This window comes from Phocoena phocoena, chromosome 13 (assembly GCF_963924675.1).
Source record: "Phocoena phocoena chromosome 13, mPhoPho1.1, whole genome shotgun sequence".
Lineage (NCBI taxonomy): Eukaryota > Metazoa > Chordata > Mammalia > Artiodactyla > Phocoenidae > Phocoena > Phocoena phocoena.
In genome coordinates, this window is record NC_089231.1 from 68,199,831 (window position 1) to 68,213,242 (window position 13,412).

Genomic DNA, 13,412 nt, shown 5'->3' on the forward strand with positions numbered 1-13,412 from the left:
TGGAGGAGGCAGGGAACGGAGGCAGGAGTGGGCTGGGGGGAAACCGGGGGGCTGGGCCACATCTATTCAGGCGGTTTACGGGTGTGCTCCCGCCAGCGCTCAGGTTGCCATCATCAGTCGCCCTGTGATCCCACCCATGTTATGGGACTACGGATGGGGCTCCCCCTTCCCCTCACCTGGTTGCTCCAAGTTTCACTGTCTTCTCATCACCTCCCAGGACTCAGACAACCCGGACCTGCGAGACCGCGGCTACATCTACTGGCGCCTGCTCTCCACGGACCCCGTGGCTGCCAAGGAGGTGGTGCTGGCGGAGAAGCCGCTCATCTCGGAGGAGACAGACCTCATCGAGCCCACGCTGCTGGACGAGCTCATCTGCTACATCGGCACCCTGGCCTCCGTCTACCACAAGCCACCCAGTGCCTTCGTGGAGGGGGGCCGGGGCGTCGTGCACAAGAGCCTGCCGCCCCGCACCGCCTCGTGAGTACCAGGGGCCACTCGCTGGCCTGAGCCTCCCCATCTGCTTCCTCGGTTCAGTAGCACAAGCACTCGGGCCTGAGTCTGAGCAAAATTATGATTCTAGCAACTTTTTAGTGAATGCTTACTACATACCAGGTATTGACTCGGTGACAACAGCTCTGAGAGATGTCCCCTCTTAAGAGATGGGGACAAGAGGCATAGAGAGCTTGAGTGCCTGGTGCAGCATCCCAGGCAGCAGAGCTGGGCTCAGACTCGATTCTGCCTGACTCCAGAGCCCCGTTCCTCTCGCCTTCCTGCTCTGCGGCTCCCAGGGTTGTTGGCCTGGTTGTCCAGTCCTCTGGGGACCAGCACCCGCTCTTCTCTTTAGAGTGGGCTGAGTGAAGGGAATACAGATGGCCCTCCCTTCCCTCAGCCCATGAAGCTGGATGTCTCGGAGAGCCAACATGATGGATCAGGCGTCGGAAGGGGGAGGAAGGGGGGATATAGACAGGCTTCTCGGGTAGTGAGGAGACCCAGGTGCCTCTCCTGAGGGTGGAGACTGGGGGCTCTGACCTCCCTGAGATAGCCTGACCCCCTACCCTGCTGAGCCTCTTTCCCTGTCCTGACAGGAGTGAGAGCACAGAGAGCCCGGAGACGGCCCCTGCCGGAGCGCCCCCTGGCGAGCAGCTGGATGTCATCCCCACCCAGGGCGACCTGCTGGGCGACCTCCTCAACCTGGACCTCGGCCCTCCGGTGAGTGGCCCACCCCTGGCCACCTCCTCGGTGCAGATGGGAACTGTGGACCTTCTTGGCAGCGGCCTCGACAGCCTGGTATGTCCTAGGGCCCCCTCTGGATGAGGTTGATAGTGATCTTTGGAGAACCGATCGTTGAACGCCCTCTCTGCCAGACGCCAACCAAGGGCTTCAGGCACATTTGCCTGCGAAGGTGATCATGTAGCTCCTTACACATCGGTGAGAGACTGAGGCTTAAAGAGGTCGGGTGACCTTCCTTCCAAAGAGAACACAGCTGCTAAGTGGCAGACACAGGATTTAGCCCCTTGCCAGGCTGCTGAACCCCAAGAGACCTGGAGCAGTGTAGGGCCTGTCCTAGCCCCTTCCCCTGAGTCTGGCACCTCGGCCCTGTAAGGCTGGAGGAGCCATACCTGCATCCACTTACCCCACATGCTGCACTGGTTGGGGGTAGCAGCCCAGCAGGCCTGAGAGAGGCCCATGAGAGGTCAGGGACAGTCCCTCTTCCCCTGTGAAAGGGGGTGGTAAGACTGGCCTGGGTGTTTCCCTTGGATTTCTTCAGGCAGCTGGTAGAGCCAGGTGAAGGGGGCAGTGGGGCCCTTGTCACTTGGCTATGCCTGGCTCAGGTCCCCAAGGCCACAGCATAGGAAAGGGTAGGAAGGACGAGGGTGGTCAGGTGAGGCCAGTCTGTCATGCCCTTCACAGAGACAATGTGGGCCCCTCATAGGCCCGGCACAGCTTCACACCAGGCTCCTTTTGGGTGGAGCAGCAATGACTAATTTTCTCCCTCTTTCCCTCTCTTTCTTATCTCTCTGTGTCTTCTTTCCTGGCTTTTCTCTCTGCATGTGGCTGCCTGTTCTCTTCACCCTGCCTGCTTCTGCTTGGAGATGGGGGATGAGCCTGAAGGGGTATGGTTCAACCCTTGTGCCACCAACCCTGCTGCTCCTAGATCGCCCCACCAGCATCCCAAGGGCCGGATGATGTCAAAGCAGTCCCTCCCTGCTAGCCCTGGCCTCTGTCCAGTGTCCTGGCAGCCTCTGCATTGACTGCCCAGCATCCAGCTGCCCTTGGGCCCCCATGTCCATTAATTCCTCAGCCCATCCTCACTACCCTACAATGAAGTTGCCTTGTCATCCTGAGGCTCGCCGGCCCTCTCAGTCCCCACAACCCCTCTCTGACATCCTGGGGTGCGTGCTTTCATCTGCTGAGCACAGCCCCCTCACAGTATTGTGTCTCAAGTACCCCTTTATCCATGGGCTGTTAGTTTGTGAGTGTCCCCAGCCCTTTCCCTCAGGGCCTGCGGATCACGGGAGGGCTCGGCCTCTCCTCTCCACCCACCTCACTCTGTCTTGTTTCTGCAACTTAGAGTTGATGTGATGGCAGCCCTGCAATACCCCCTCCTGGCCTGCCCCCGTTTTCTAAAGGGCCAGGTGGCCACACTCATCCTGGGGCCCTGATGTCCCTGCCTTTGATGCCCACCTTTGACCCGTTTCCCTTCCTTTCTAGATCGGGGCCTCCAACTTCGTGTCACCCCCAGCAGCAGCAGTACCAGCCAACCTAGGAGCACCCATGGGCAGTGGCCTGAGTGACCTCTTTGACCTGACCAGTGGTGTGGGCACCTTATCAGGATCATATGTGGCTCCCAAAGCAGTAAGTGCCATGGCTTCTCTTGTGGCAGGACATGTGGCTCCTTAAGTGGCCCACTGTGTGGGATCGGCCCTGGCCGGCCAGGATGGGCTCCTGGAGCAGCAGTTGGCCAGCACGATGCTGAGGGCAGCAGGGAGCACAGGGAAAGGATGCTAAGTCAGGCGTGGAGGCCTGGGGAAGGCTTCGCAGAGGGTGGTGTTGCTGGAGCTCAGGCCTTCGGATCAAGTCAGAATTAGCAAGGCAAAAATGGGGAGCGGGCTCCAGGCCCAGAGTTGAGGGAAAGCCCACACCTTCCAGAAAACTGGCAAAAGTCCCATCTAGTTGGGTCAGTGGTTCTCAGTGCTGTCCTACCCAATGCTCCTAATTGATAACAGGGGTTTTATAACGCCCCCTCCTTTCATAATAAATGAGATCTGTGGACTGTACATCCTACCTATACATATAATTTCAAAAATGGTAAGATGTTGTCATCGCATAAAAGAGACTTAAGGGCTTCCCTGGTGGCGCAGTGGTTGAGAGTCCGCCTGCTGATGCAGGGGACACAGGTTCGTGCCCCGGTCCGGAAAGATCCCACATACCGTGGAGCGGCTGGGCCCATGAGCCATGGCCGCTGAGCCTGCGCGTCCGGAGCCTGTGCTCTGCAACGGGAGAGGCCACAACAGTGAGAGGCCCGTGTACAGCAAAAGAAAAAAAAAAGAGAGACTTAAAAGGAAGAGAGTATAATGATGTATTTCAGTGTTGTGGAGGCTTGGGCATGCCCGCCCCAGATCTGATCACATTGTTGGGTGCTGGCAGCAGTGCAGAGTCACAGTGACACCATAGCTATAGAGAGTGTTTGTAGCTCACGTGCCATGAGTGATGTGGCCAGAGGTGCCATTAGTTTCTGAAATGGTGACTGACTTCCAGTTAAGTTCCAAACAAAACAAGAAACGGGCTTCCCTTGATTTTCACCATCATTAGTTTCCTGGAAATTTCAGGGCATGTTGAAACCATGCAGAAAATACTCAAGGGCTGCAGGACAGTAGCTCATTGTGAAGACCGTTGTCCTCAAGGTAGCATCCCTGACCCCAGCCCACTAAACACAGTGTCCCCCCACACACACACCATTGCCTGCCTGGCGGTGCCTCACAATGCCCACTGGGCCACCCAGGGCAGTACCCCTGCCCCCAGACTCCCGCCTAGACCAGAGCTGAGGAGGGAGGAAGCTGGCAAGGTCGGCTGCACCAGCTTTGAGCCTTTGTTCTTGATCCTGGTGCAGCAGGAGACATTGGAAGGTTTTAAGCAGGGACGAAGCAGATTTGCACTTGATAGCGATCCTCTGGCCACCGTGTGGAGGCCGGACTGGAAAGGCTAGAGCAGAAGCAAGGAGCCGGTGGGGAGACTGGCAGGAGTTGGCTGATGGCTGCCGGACAGCAAGGCACTTGTAGGGGTGGAAAGGAGGCTGGACTGGAGGCTGGCGTGGCAGGACGTGGCAGGACATGGGGCTGGTGGGGAGGGGGATTCCAGCTGGAACAGTGGGCAAGGGGCAGGGTGAGTGAAGGAGAGCTGAGTTCGGGGTGTGAGAACATGTGGGCCTGGCACTAAGGAGAGCACAGTGTGGGCCAGGCTTTTAGCCTCAAGGAAGCTGCCAGAGGGGACAGATGTGGCCTGATCCCTCACAACACTCAGGTCACACATCATGTCTGCCGCTTCGTTCCCAGCCAGAGCCGCTGTCTATTCCAAGGTCCCCTCCCCAAAGCAGGACACAGCAGGGCTTCAGGAGCACAGGGACATCTCCCTCATGACTGGGGAGCTATGAGCCAGCACCTGCCCTGCCCTGCCCACTACACCACAGTGGTGGTGGCCAGAGTCCCCAGCCAGGATTCCTGGCAGGATCTGGGCCTGAGGGGCCCCCAGCAGACGGCAAGTCTAGTGCTAGCAACCACACACTTCCGTGCTGGGTACTGCATGAACATGGCATGGCCACCATCCCACTAAGTCCTCCCAGCAGCCTTATGATGCTGTTATTCCCATTTTTGCAATTGAGAAATCTGAGTGCTTTTTCCTAAGGTCACATAGCTGGTAAGTGACAGAGTCTGGAACTAAATGTAGGGCTGTGGCACCAAAGCCTCTGCCCCCAACCCTTATGCGATCTTTTTGTTTTTCTTTAAAGATTTAATTTCATTTATTTTTGGCTGCATTGGGTCTTCGTTGCTGTGCACAGGCTTTCTCTAGTTGTGGTGAGCGGGGGCTACTCTTCATTGTGGTGTGAGGGCTTCTTTTTGCAGTGGCTTCTCTTGTTGCACAGCACGGGCTCTAGGTGCGCGGGCTTCAGTAGTTGTGGTTTGCGGGCTCTAGAGCCAGGCTCAGTAGTTGTGGTTCACGGGCTTAGTTGCTCCGCAGCATGTGGGATCTTCTCGGACCAGGGCTCGAACCCGTGTCCCCTGCATTGGCAGGCGGATTCTTAACCACTGCGCCACCAGGGAGGTCCCCCTTATGTGATCTTAAAGTGTTTAAGAACCTCAGTGTGCCTATCTTAATGTCAGGGGTTGTCAGAATCAGCTGGCCCTCGGGGAGCTTGCCCTCTACATGTGGGTTCATTTTAACAGGTATTATCACTGCTTTGTCTTAGTGGAGGGCCAGATGAGTGTACCAACTGCAAGGAGAGGTGAGGGGAATCCCAGGTTAGGAGTAATCAGGGCAGGCTGCCTGGAGGAGGAGTCCTTGCAACATGGGCAGGACTTTCTCCCTCCTGCTACCGTAGTCACAGGTGGGTTCTGGGATATGGGTGTGCTCTCCCTCCAGAAGCAGTGGCTGTGCGGTCTACATTTTCCTGACAGCGCTGTGACTACCTCGAATAGTTTGTCCTGCGTGCATTCCCCGCTCCTCCTGGTCAAGGGGAATGAGGCTCTCTGTACAAGAACTTGGAGTTCCTCAAGCACTTGGGCCAGTGGATGCTGACAGTTCTAGACTCCATGAACCTACAATGACCAAGAGAGATGAGGTCCCCACCCTCGGCAGTCAGGATGGTGACAGTGCCAGAAAGAGCCAGTTCTGCAAGAACCTGGGAAAGGAAGCCAGGCTCCTTGGAGGGGCAGGGAGCAGGGAAGTCACCGTGGGAGCCCTCTGAGTGCTGTGTGCCAAATCACAGCTCATGGCTAAAGCCATGAGATTCTGCCCTCACAGATTTGTCTGGGGGAAGCAAAGCATGATCAGAGTTAGCAATTAGGACGGGGTTAGGGTGGGGCATGCTTTCCAAGCAGAGGGAACAGTGTGTGTGTGAGGACCAGAGCCCAGGGAGAGCAGGGCACCAGGCCTCGGAGGCCGTGGGCAGTGGAAGCATTGCAGGATTGAGGGGGTTCAAGGGTGCTGTGATCTGATTTGCATTGTAAAAGATGGCTTTGGCTGCTGTGGAAATTGGGGATAGAAGAATTGGGCAGCTATGCGGGTGGCTGCCATCTTACCTGAGGAACTCTGATGGTGGCTCAGACGCAAGCAGTGCCTGTGGAGAGGGGAGAGCAGAGAACGTGGTGGCAGATGGGAGGAGGTGGTGTTGACAGGACCTGAGCTGCATGACCATGGGGGTCATGGGTGGGCTGAGGGCTGGTGCCCAGATGCTCTGGTTCCTGGCGTTGGCGACTTGAGAGACAGTAGGGCGTTCACTGACACAGGGCACCTGGAGAAGCTGGCCTGGGGCGGGGCTGTGAGCTGTCCTGGTGAGAATGGCAACTTGAGAGGCATTTGCGCGTCCACAGGATGGCCCCCACTGGTGTCCCTCACGGGCAGAGCTTTTAATTCATGCTGTTCGCTTAGCAAACGTTCCCTGCATACCAATCTCACACCAGGCTCTGAGCCAAGGATGCAAAGACAGAAAAGCAGAGCCCTCCCCTCGAAGAGCTGTCTGGGGACCGAGAAGACAGTTTATTTGCTAAAACGTCACTGCAGCGGGAGCCTGGAGAAGGCTTCAGGAGGAGGTGGGCTTGAGCTGAGACTCGGATGACAAGGGCAGCCAAGCAAGCAGCAGAAGACCTGCCAGGCGAGGGGTGCTCTTAGTACTGTCCTTGGTCAGGCCAGTTTGTACAATTAAAGGCCAGCCCTGCCTTCTGTGAGGAAGGGCAGGCTGTGACAGCCAGGGAGGCCTCAGGCTCTGGCTGAGGCCCAGAGTGCCCTTGGCTCTCGACTCTCCTTGGCTCGTCAGGAGGCTGGCAGGGCCCGCTTGTCTCATCGCTTTCCTCAGCCCTGCTTCTGAGTCATCCTCCTCTGACCTCCGGAGACTCAGCTCAGCCTTGGGCTCACCAGGTTCCTCCCTGCCCTGCGCTGCTCCAGCACGTGGCCACACGGCTTGGGGGTCCTGGGCAGGCTGTGCAGGAGCCTTCCTCCCATCCCACGGTTCACATGGTCGTCCCCTGATGGTAAAGGCAGGTGTGATCAATCTGAGAGGCCCCTTTAGGTGTGAGGGAAGGGGGGTGGGGGAAGGACCCTCACGTGGGCTATGGAGTTGGGGACATGGTGAACACCAGCCCCCATCCCATCGTCTTCCCCGCAGGTCTGGCTCCCAGCTATGAAGGCCAAAGGATTGGAGATCTCAGGTACCTTCACCCGCCAGGTGGGGTCCATCTCCATGGACCTGCAGCTGACCAACAAGGCCTTGCAGGTCATGACCGACTTCGCCATCCAGTTCAACCGCAACAGGTGAGCTCCCTGAGGCCAGCCTGCTGAGACCCCATGCTGGTGACTGCAGGCAGGCGCTGAGGGCTGTGGGCCTGGAGCCTCTTTCTGGTGAAGGAGGATATTCCTCACAACCACAGCTCAGGCCAAAACTCTCTAAAGCAGTGATTTTTCCCCACAGTAACCTCTTTATGTGGACACCAAAGTATGAGGTGGAGGGGCAGCGCACCTCCCTTTATTTTTGCCTTCCCCCACTGCCCCGGGGGCATTTTACTGACATAATCTCCAGATCTGAGCAGCTCCCGTCTCAGGAGTCTCTAAGAAGGAGGATGGGGAGTGGGCCTGGCCGCCAGCCTCCCCCATGTGGCAGGATTAAACCACCAGACAGGGCCTGCTCCAGGCCCTAACCCCTACCAGGTCCCCTGTCAGCAGGGAAGTTCTCCTGTCTGGCACCATCAGGGTCTTCATGGACCAGGCCAGCTAGGCCAGGGCTCTCTGGGGGACCCCAGCAGCCTCTCCTGATGATCCTTCTTCCTGAGCGGCTCTAGTGATGAGCAAACTGAGCCTCTAAGAAGTTGACTGAAGGGGCTGTTTCCTCAGGGAGAGCCTGTGGGCCAGTGGTTTCCGACCCTCTGTCAGACCAGGGAGACCCTAGAGGCCACAGAAACACTCCAGTGTCTTTTACGCTCTTGGGCATCCTCCTGATTTGCTCACATGCTGCTATACCAAGAAGCAGGGCTTTTCTGAATCTCTGTGGCCATCTTATGATCTAGCCAGTTCTGGCCCAGACAGTAAAACCCAGTGTCTCGTTTGGGATGGTCACATCCCTCCTGGGAGATGGAGGTTGGTCACTGAGAGTTGGGCAGTCACAGAGTTTTCAAATTAAAAGAAGCTTAAAGGCCCCCTGGTTTGTTTTGTTTTGTTTTTTCCCCTGGTTTTAAATGGAGCTTCTTGAGGGCAGGGCAGGGGCACTCTTACCTGGGCCTGCCCAGCGCCTCACCCAGAGGAGAAAGAGGAACAGAGATGGGCTTCAGGCCTTCAGCTGTCCCAGATTTCTCTTCCTGTTCCTGTGGCCATTGAGGGGTGGGGAGTGGGGGTCAGGAGCTTGTCCTTCAGGCCTGGGTCTGGGCCTGGGATGAGGCCGGCTCACTGGAGAGGCTTCTCGCCAGCTGCTGCCCAGGCTCCGGAGCCCCAGGAGCCTACCTGTCCTGTGTCAGCACCTGTTCCCCTGCCACCCCCACGGGGGCTTGTCTCTCCCCAGCTTTGGCCTGGCCCCCGCCGCCCCCCTCCAGGTCCATGCGCCGCTCAGCCCCAACCAGACTGTGGAGATCTCCCTGCCTCTCAACACGGTGGGCTCAGTCATGAAGATGGAGCCTCTGAACAACCTCCAGGTGTGTTCCAGGCAGGGCTTGCCACCCCAGTCCTTACCCACCTGCCCCGGGGAGGAGCCTGGGGGAACCATCTGGGGCCTGGCTGGTGCTGGCAAAGGGCTGTCTGTGGAATCTTGCTCTTAGACACAGACTGGGGGCAGGGATGGGGAGTGGGGAGGCCGGTGGGAGGGGGTGTTGGGCATGGCTACCAGGGAAGTCATGAGAGGGAACCTGCTCAGGTGGGCTCACAGGGACCAGGCACTTCCTGGGGCCTTAGGGTGTCGAGCATCAGGGACTAATCGGGGACCCCCTTGTTCCTAGGTGGCCGTAAAGAACAACATTGACGTCTTCTACTTCAGCACCTTGTACCCGCTGCACATCCTCTTTGTGGAGGATGGGAAGATGGGTGAGTCATGAGGGTGCCCCTGGGATCCCTAGAACAGATGGATTGGCTTTGCCCCACGATAGAGTCCATGAGTCACCGGCTCCCCTGCAGAGTCTGGAGTGAGGGTCACAACTTCACCGGGGCCCCCAGGGTCTTATCTGGCCAGCTCTGCCCCTCAGTCTTGCCTGCAGCCTCTAGACAGTCGTCACATGGGCCCCCCGAGGCAGGGAGCCTCGGCCATGTGTCACACCTGATGCCCATCCCCTGTGCCCCAGCTGGAACCCCTGGGAAGACTCATCCCAGCACCCAGAGGGCATGGAGCACTTTGCCCACGACACCTCTGTCACATCAGAAGCTCTGTAACACCGCTGTGACTAATGAGCAGGGTGCTCGGCTCCAGAGCAGCAGGAGGTCGGATGTGGGTGGTAGTGGGGAGAGCTTCGAGGCCCAGAGGCAGGAACCCTGGGTCTTTTGGGAACAGCACAAGTGGCCACCCTCACAGAGCTCAGGGTTTGCTCAGGGAAGCAGGAGGGGCTGTGGCAGAGCCAGTCCTGTCCTCAGCTGCAAGGTGGCACTGCCCCCCGACCCACTTCCTGCTGAGGGTTACTGAGCGGGACCAAAGGTGTATCAGGATCCCACCTCTACTCCTCCAGACCGGCAGATGTTCCTGGCCACGTGGAAGGACATTCCCAATGAGAACGAAGCCCAGTTCCAGATCAGAGACTGCCCCCTGAATGCGGGTAGGACTCCTGAGCCCCGCCCCCACTCCATGCTGCCCCTCGCCTGTGCCCCAGGCCTCCCCATCTCTGACTGGGGGCCTTTTGACCCCCAGAGGCCGTGAGCAGTAGGCTGCAGAGCAGCAACATCTTCACCATCGCCAAGAGGAACGTGGAGGGCCAGGACATGCTTTACCAGTCCCTCAAGCTGACCAATGGCATCTGGGTGCTGGCGGAGCTGCGCATCCAGCCCGGCAACCCCAGCTTCATGGTGAGGGCCCCCGCTCCTGCCTGCTTGCCATGCGGCCTCTGCCTTCCTATCTGGGCAGCCTCTCCCGTCCCCCTCCTTCCCGGGCCAGGGGTCGGCCCTGATCGGGGGGCACTCTAGCCTAGCTGAGCTGGGATCCCTTTGAGCCTGGCATTGGAGGATCATCAGAATTCTGACCTTAGAAAGCTTTCAACTCAGTCCCATCTAGTTTCTCAGATAAGACACCAAATTGGGTCTCAGAACAGTGAGTTGGACCAGAAGATTCTGTAAAATTGGGCCCTGTGAGGTGGCCCAGTTGGCCCAAGGCCCGTCTGACTGGGAAGTGGCTCCGCTGGGCCCCGGCCCTGGCCCTCCGGCTCTTCCCCACCTGAGTGTCCTCCTGGGAGGACGTAGATTCTGAGCAACTCATCCTTCCTGACCTTTGAGTCAGACCTCAGTCAGGACGTGCCTTCCAAGAGGCCAAGCCGCTGTTCCAGGCCCCAGAGAGTCCAGACTTTGCTTCTCCCTGCACCCAAGTCTCGGGCAGGCATGACCCTCCAGAGACTGCTCCCTGGGCTCCGCTGGTGGTGTGGGCGCAGAGGTCGGGTGGGGCCTCGGCGGTGGCTTCGGTGGTGGTAATTTCCGTCTCCCTGTGTTCGGTTGCTGCATGTCCACCTTCCCTGCTGGTGCCCGTGGTGCAGGACTTGGAGGTTAGCGGATTGCTTTTCTCTTCCTCTTCCCCTCCATCCTCCCAGCCATACCTCGCACACCCCATCTCTTGGCCCGGCTCTCCTGAGTTGGCCTCACCCCGCTGCTCCCCAAAGCCGGGCAGACATGCATGCAGGCTGCAGGCAGGAGGATTGGCTGCCCTGTGCTCCCCAGCCTGGTGCCTTCACTTCACACAGTCAGTGTGCACAGAGCCCTTCAGAGGAGACTGGGACCCTGACTGCTAGACCGCCACATGCCCCTCCCCCTTCCCAACGGCCCCCTTCAGAGCAGTGATGTTGGCAGGAGGGGTGGCTGCGCTTGTCTCCGCTGCCAGGGCTCTCCAGGCTCTTCCCACAGTTAAAGCCGAGCCAAGTCTGATGTGCCTGCTTCCTGTGCAAGAAACCAGAAAGACCACCCAGCGTCCCCATGGCCTCTCTCCTGGCCCCAAACCTCCTCTGCCCTCCATGGGCTCTGGGGGGCCTGGCAGCTCTGCAGGGTGCGGCCAGCACTGCCTGGCAGCCTCGGGCTCGTGATTCACGCTGCAGAGGGCCATGGTGGTGGGCGGACAGCAGGCATGTGGGCTGCGAGTAAATTTGGTCCCCACCCGGCTGGCTGCAGCGGCCGCCCCCTCACCTAAACCACACAGCTGCCCCAGCCGCTGCTGCAACCAGGCCACGTGTGCACACCACCCTCTCCCATCTGGTTCCCTCCTTCTCTGCCTTCCCCGCCTGTTCCTTCCCAGCCCTGGAAAGGAGCTCTGGGAATGAGCGCTCCCTGTCCCCCGACCCCTCTCTCCCTGCAGCTGTCCCTGAAGTGCCGAGCACCGGAGGTGTCCCAGCACGTGTACCAGGCCTATGAGACCATCCTCAAGAACTGAGGCCCCGTCCAGCATCCGCTCCAGCCTTCCACCAGCCGCGTCAAGGAGCCCCCTGGGAGGTGGCAGCACCTCCTTCTCCCGGGAGGGGCCGGGCGAGGCTCCTGGCACCCACGGGCTTCCCTGGTTCTGACAGTAGGGCCTGCCTGGGTCCTCGGGATACTCGCGTGCTTGAGACCCCCCTCTTTCCATTGCTGCTGACGTTTAGAGTCAGGTGAGGAGGGAACCAAAGGAGCCAGCGCGGCACAAGAGCTGGACGGGGAGATCCAGGGTTCTTCTCTTGCTTTTCCCAGCACCTGAGGGCGAGCACGCAGTTCCCTCCTCGGCTCCCAGCCCAGGAAGCCCCCTGCCCCAGTCTCTCTTGGGGTGGTGTTAGTCTCTCTTGGTGGTGCCCTCCTCACCGCCCCTCTCTTGGGATGGACCCTGGCAGGCATCCTGGTGTGTGTGGAGGGTCCACTGGGTACCAGGAGAGCTGCTCTGTCAGGGCCTGGGGCTCCCAGGGCCTACAACCCCACCCTCCCGAGCACTGAGCCGCTCGGGGAAGACCATGCAGAAGCTCCCAGAGCCCCTCCTGGGCTCCTGCTCCCCTGGCAGACACGCCCGCCCGCTCCCCCTCTTGCCCGTGAGGACGGTCTCTGCCTCTGATACATTCCTCGATGTGTCCAGGGTTCCTGGAGCAGAGACACGGCTGAGAGGTGGGGCATGTGGGTGAGCGTGGTGCATCCTGTCTGGGGTTTCTCCTTAGCATCTGCTGCCCCCCTCCTGGCCTCCTTCAGTTGTGTCTGACAGAGCATTAGGTTTTCCTGTTACTGCTGTTTAATAATAAAGAAAGATTCTGCTTTTGGCAATCACGGACACTTTTTTCCTCTTCCACCAAATGTCAGAATTAAAAACTGCTTCCAAGTGGTTGAGGATGGTTTTCTTGAGCCCTGCAGTAACGATGTCTAATATATATAAATAGAGACTATATATTGTATGTTTACTCTTATTTTCAGAAAGAGAAAGTGAATAAAAATGATGACATCAAGTGTGTTCCTGGCCAGTGTGTCAGGTCCTGAGGCTCTTCTGGGCAGGGTCCTGGATCTCCTGGGGTCCAGGGTCAAGGGCTTGAGCTGTGTCAGCCCCTGCCTAGCCCTGCTGACAGTACCTTTCCCTCTCTTGTCCTTGGAAACTGCCTGCTGAGGCCTGCTGGTCTCCCAGCACCTCTCCCACCCTTGATCCCAGCTCCACCCGAGCCCACGCCATCTTGCCTTTAGATGCTGGGAGGGCCGAGCCCATCTTGGTTTTCCTCAGCTCCTGGGAGCGGCAGGGAGGCCCAGCACCAGGCCTGTCTGGGCGGGCTGTTCCCCGCCCTGCATCTGCAGCAGCCTCCCCAGCCACCACCAGGGACACCTCATGTGGCCCCAGTTCTGGCACTGGCCTGGCTCCCGGGGTGGGGAGGGAGGTGGGGGGACTCTGGGCAGGGCTCTGTGGGCAGAGCTGCCAGTGGGTTCTCAGTGCCTCGTGGCTGGTGGGCCCTCAGCCCCTTCTTGCCATGGCCACTCCCTGCACCCTGCCCATGCTGGACACACTGCTGTAGGCATTGTTAGGGGCGCCTGGCCTTCCACTGCCC

At 58.9% G+C, this 13,412-nt stretch overlaps 1 protein-coding gene and 1 non-coding gene across 7 annotated transcripts in view; both read left to right on the plus strand.

The window, feature by feature from the left end:
• Window positions 1–12,827, plus strand: part of AP1B1 (adaptor related protein complex 1 subunit beta 1) — a 52,185-nt gene extending 39,358 nt beyond the window's left edge. Inside the window, exons 12-22 of one of the 6 annotated variants that reach the window (XM_065890323.1) lie at window positions 218–477; window positions 1,086–1,287; window positions 2,094–2,114; window positions 2,713–2,856; window positions 7,379–7,524; window positions 8,762–8,891; window positions 9,192–9,276; window positions 9,909–9,995; window positions 10,088–10,242; window positions 10,920–10,928; window positions 11,729–11,803. In XM_065890323.1, coding sequence (XP_065746395.1) covers window positions 218–477; window positions 1,086–1,287; window positions 2,094–2,114; window positions 2,713–2,856; window positions 7,379–7,524; window positions 8,762–8,891; window positions 9,192–9,276; window positions 9,909–9,995; window positions 10,088–10,242; window positions 10,920–10,928; window positions 11,729–11,803 — 1,314 coding nt within the window. Of the gene's footprint in view, window positions 1–217; window positions 478–1,085; window positions 1,288–2,093; window positions 2,115–2,712; window positions 2,857–7,378; window positions 7,525–8,761; window positions 8,892–9,191; window positions 9,277–9,908; window positions 9,996–10,087; window positions 10,243–10,919; window positions 10,929–11,728 lie in introns of all 6 variants that reach the window. The other 5 variants (XM_065890324.1, XM_065890325.1, XM_065890326.1 and 2 more) reach the window with 5 other exon arrangements.
• On the plus strand, window positions 8,002–8,098 carry LOC136133333 (small nucleolar RNA SNORD125). The gene has a single exon (XR_010656485.1). It is a non-coding gene; the product is annotated as a small nucleolar RNA SNORD125 (small nucleolar RNA).
• Window positions 12,828–13,412: the final 585 nt, after the last annotated feature.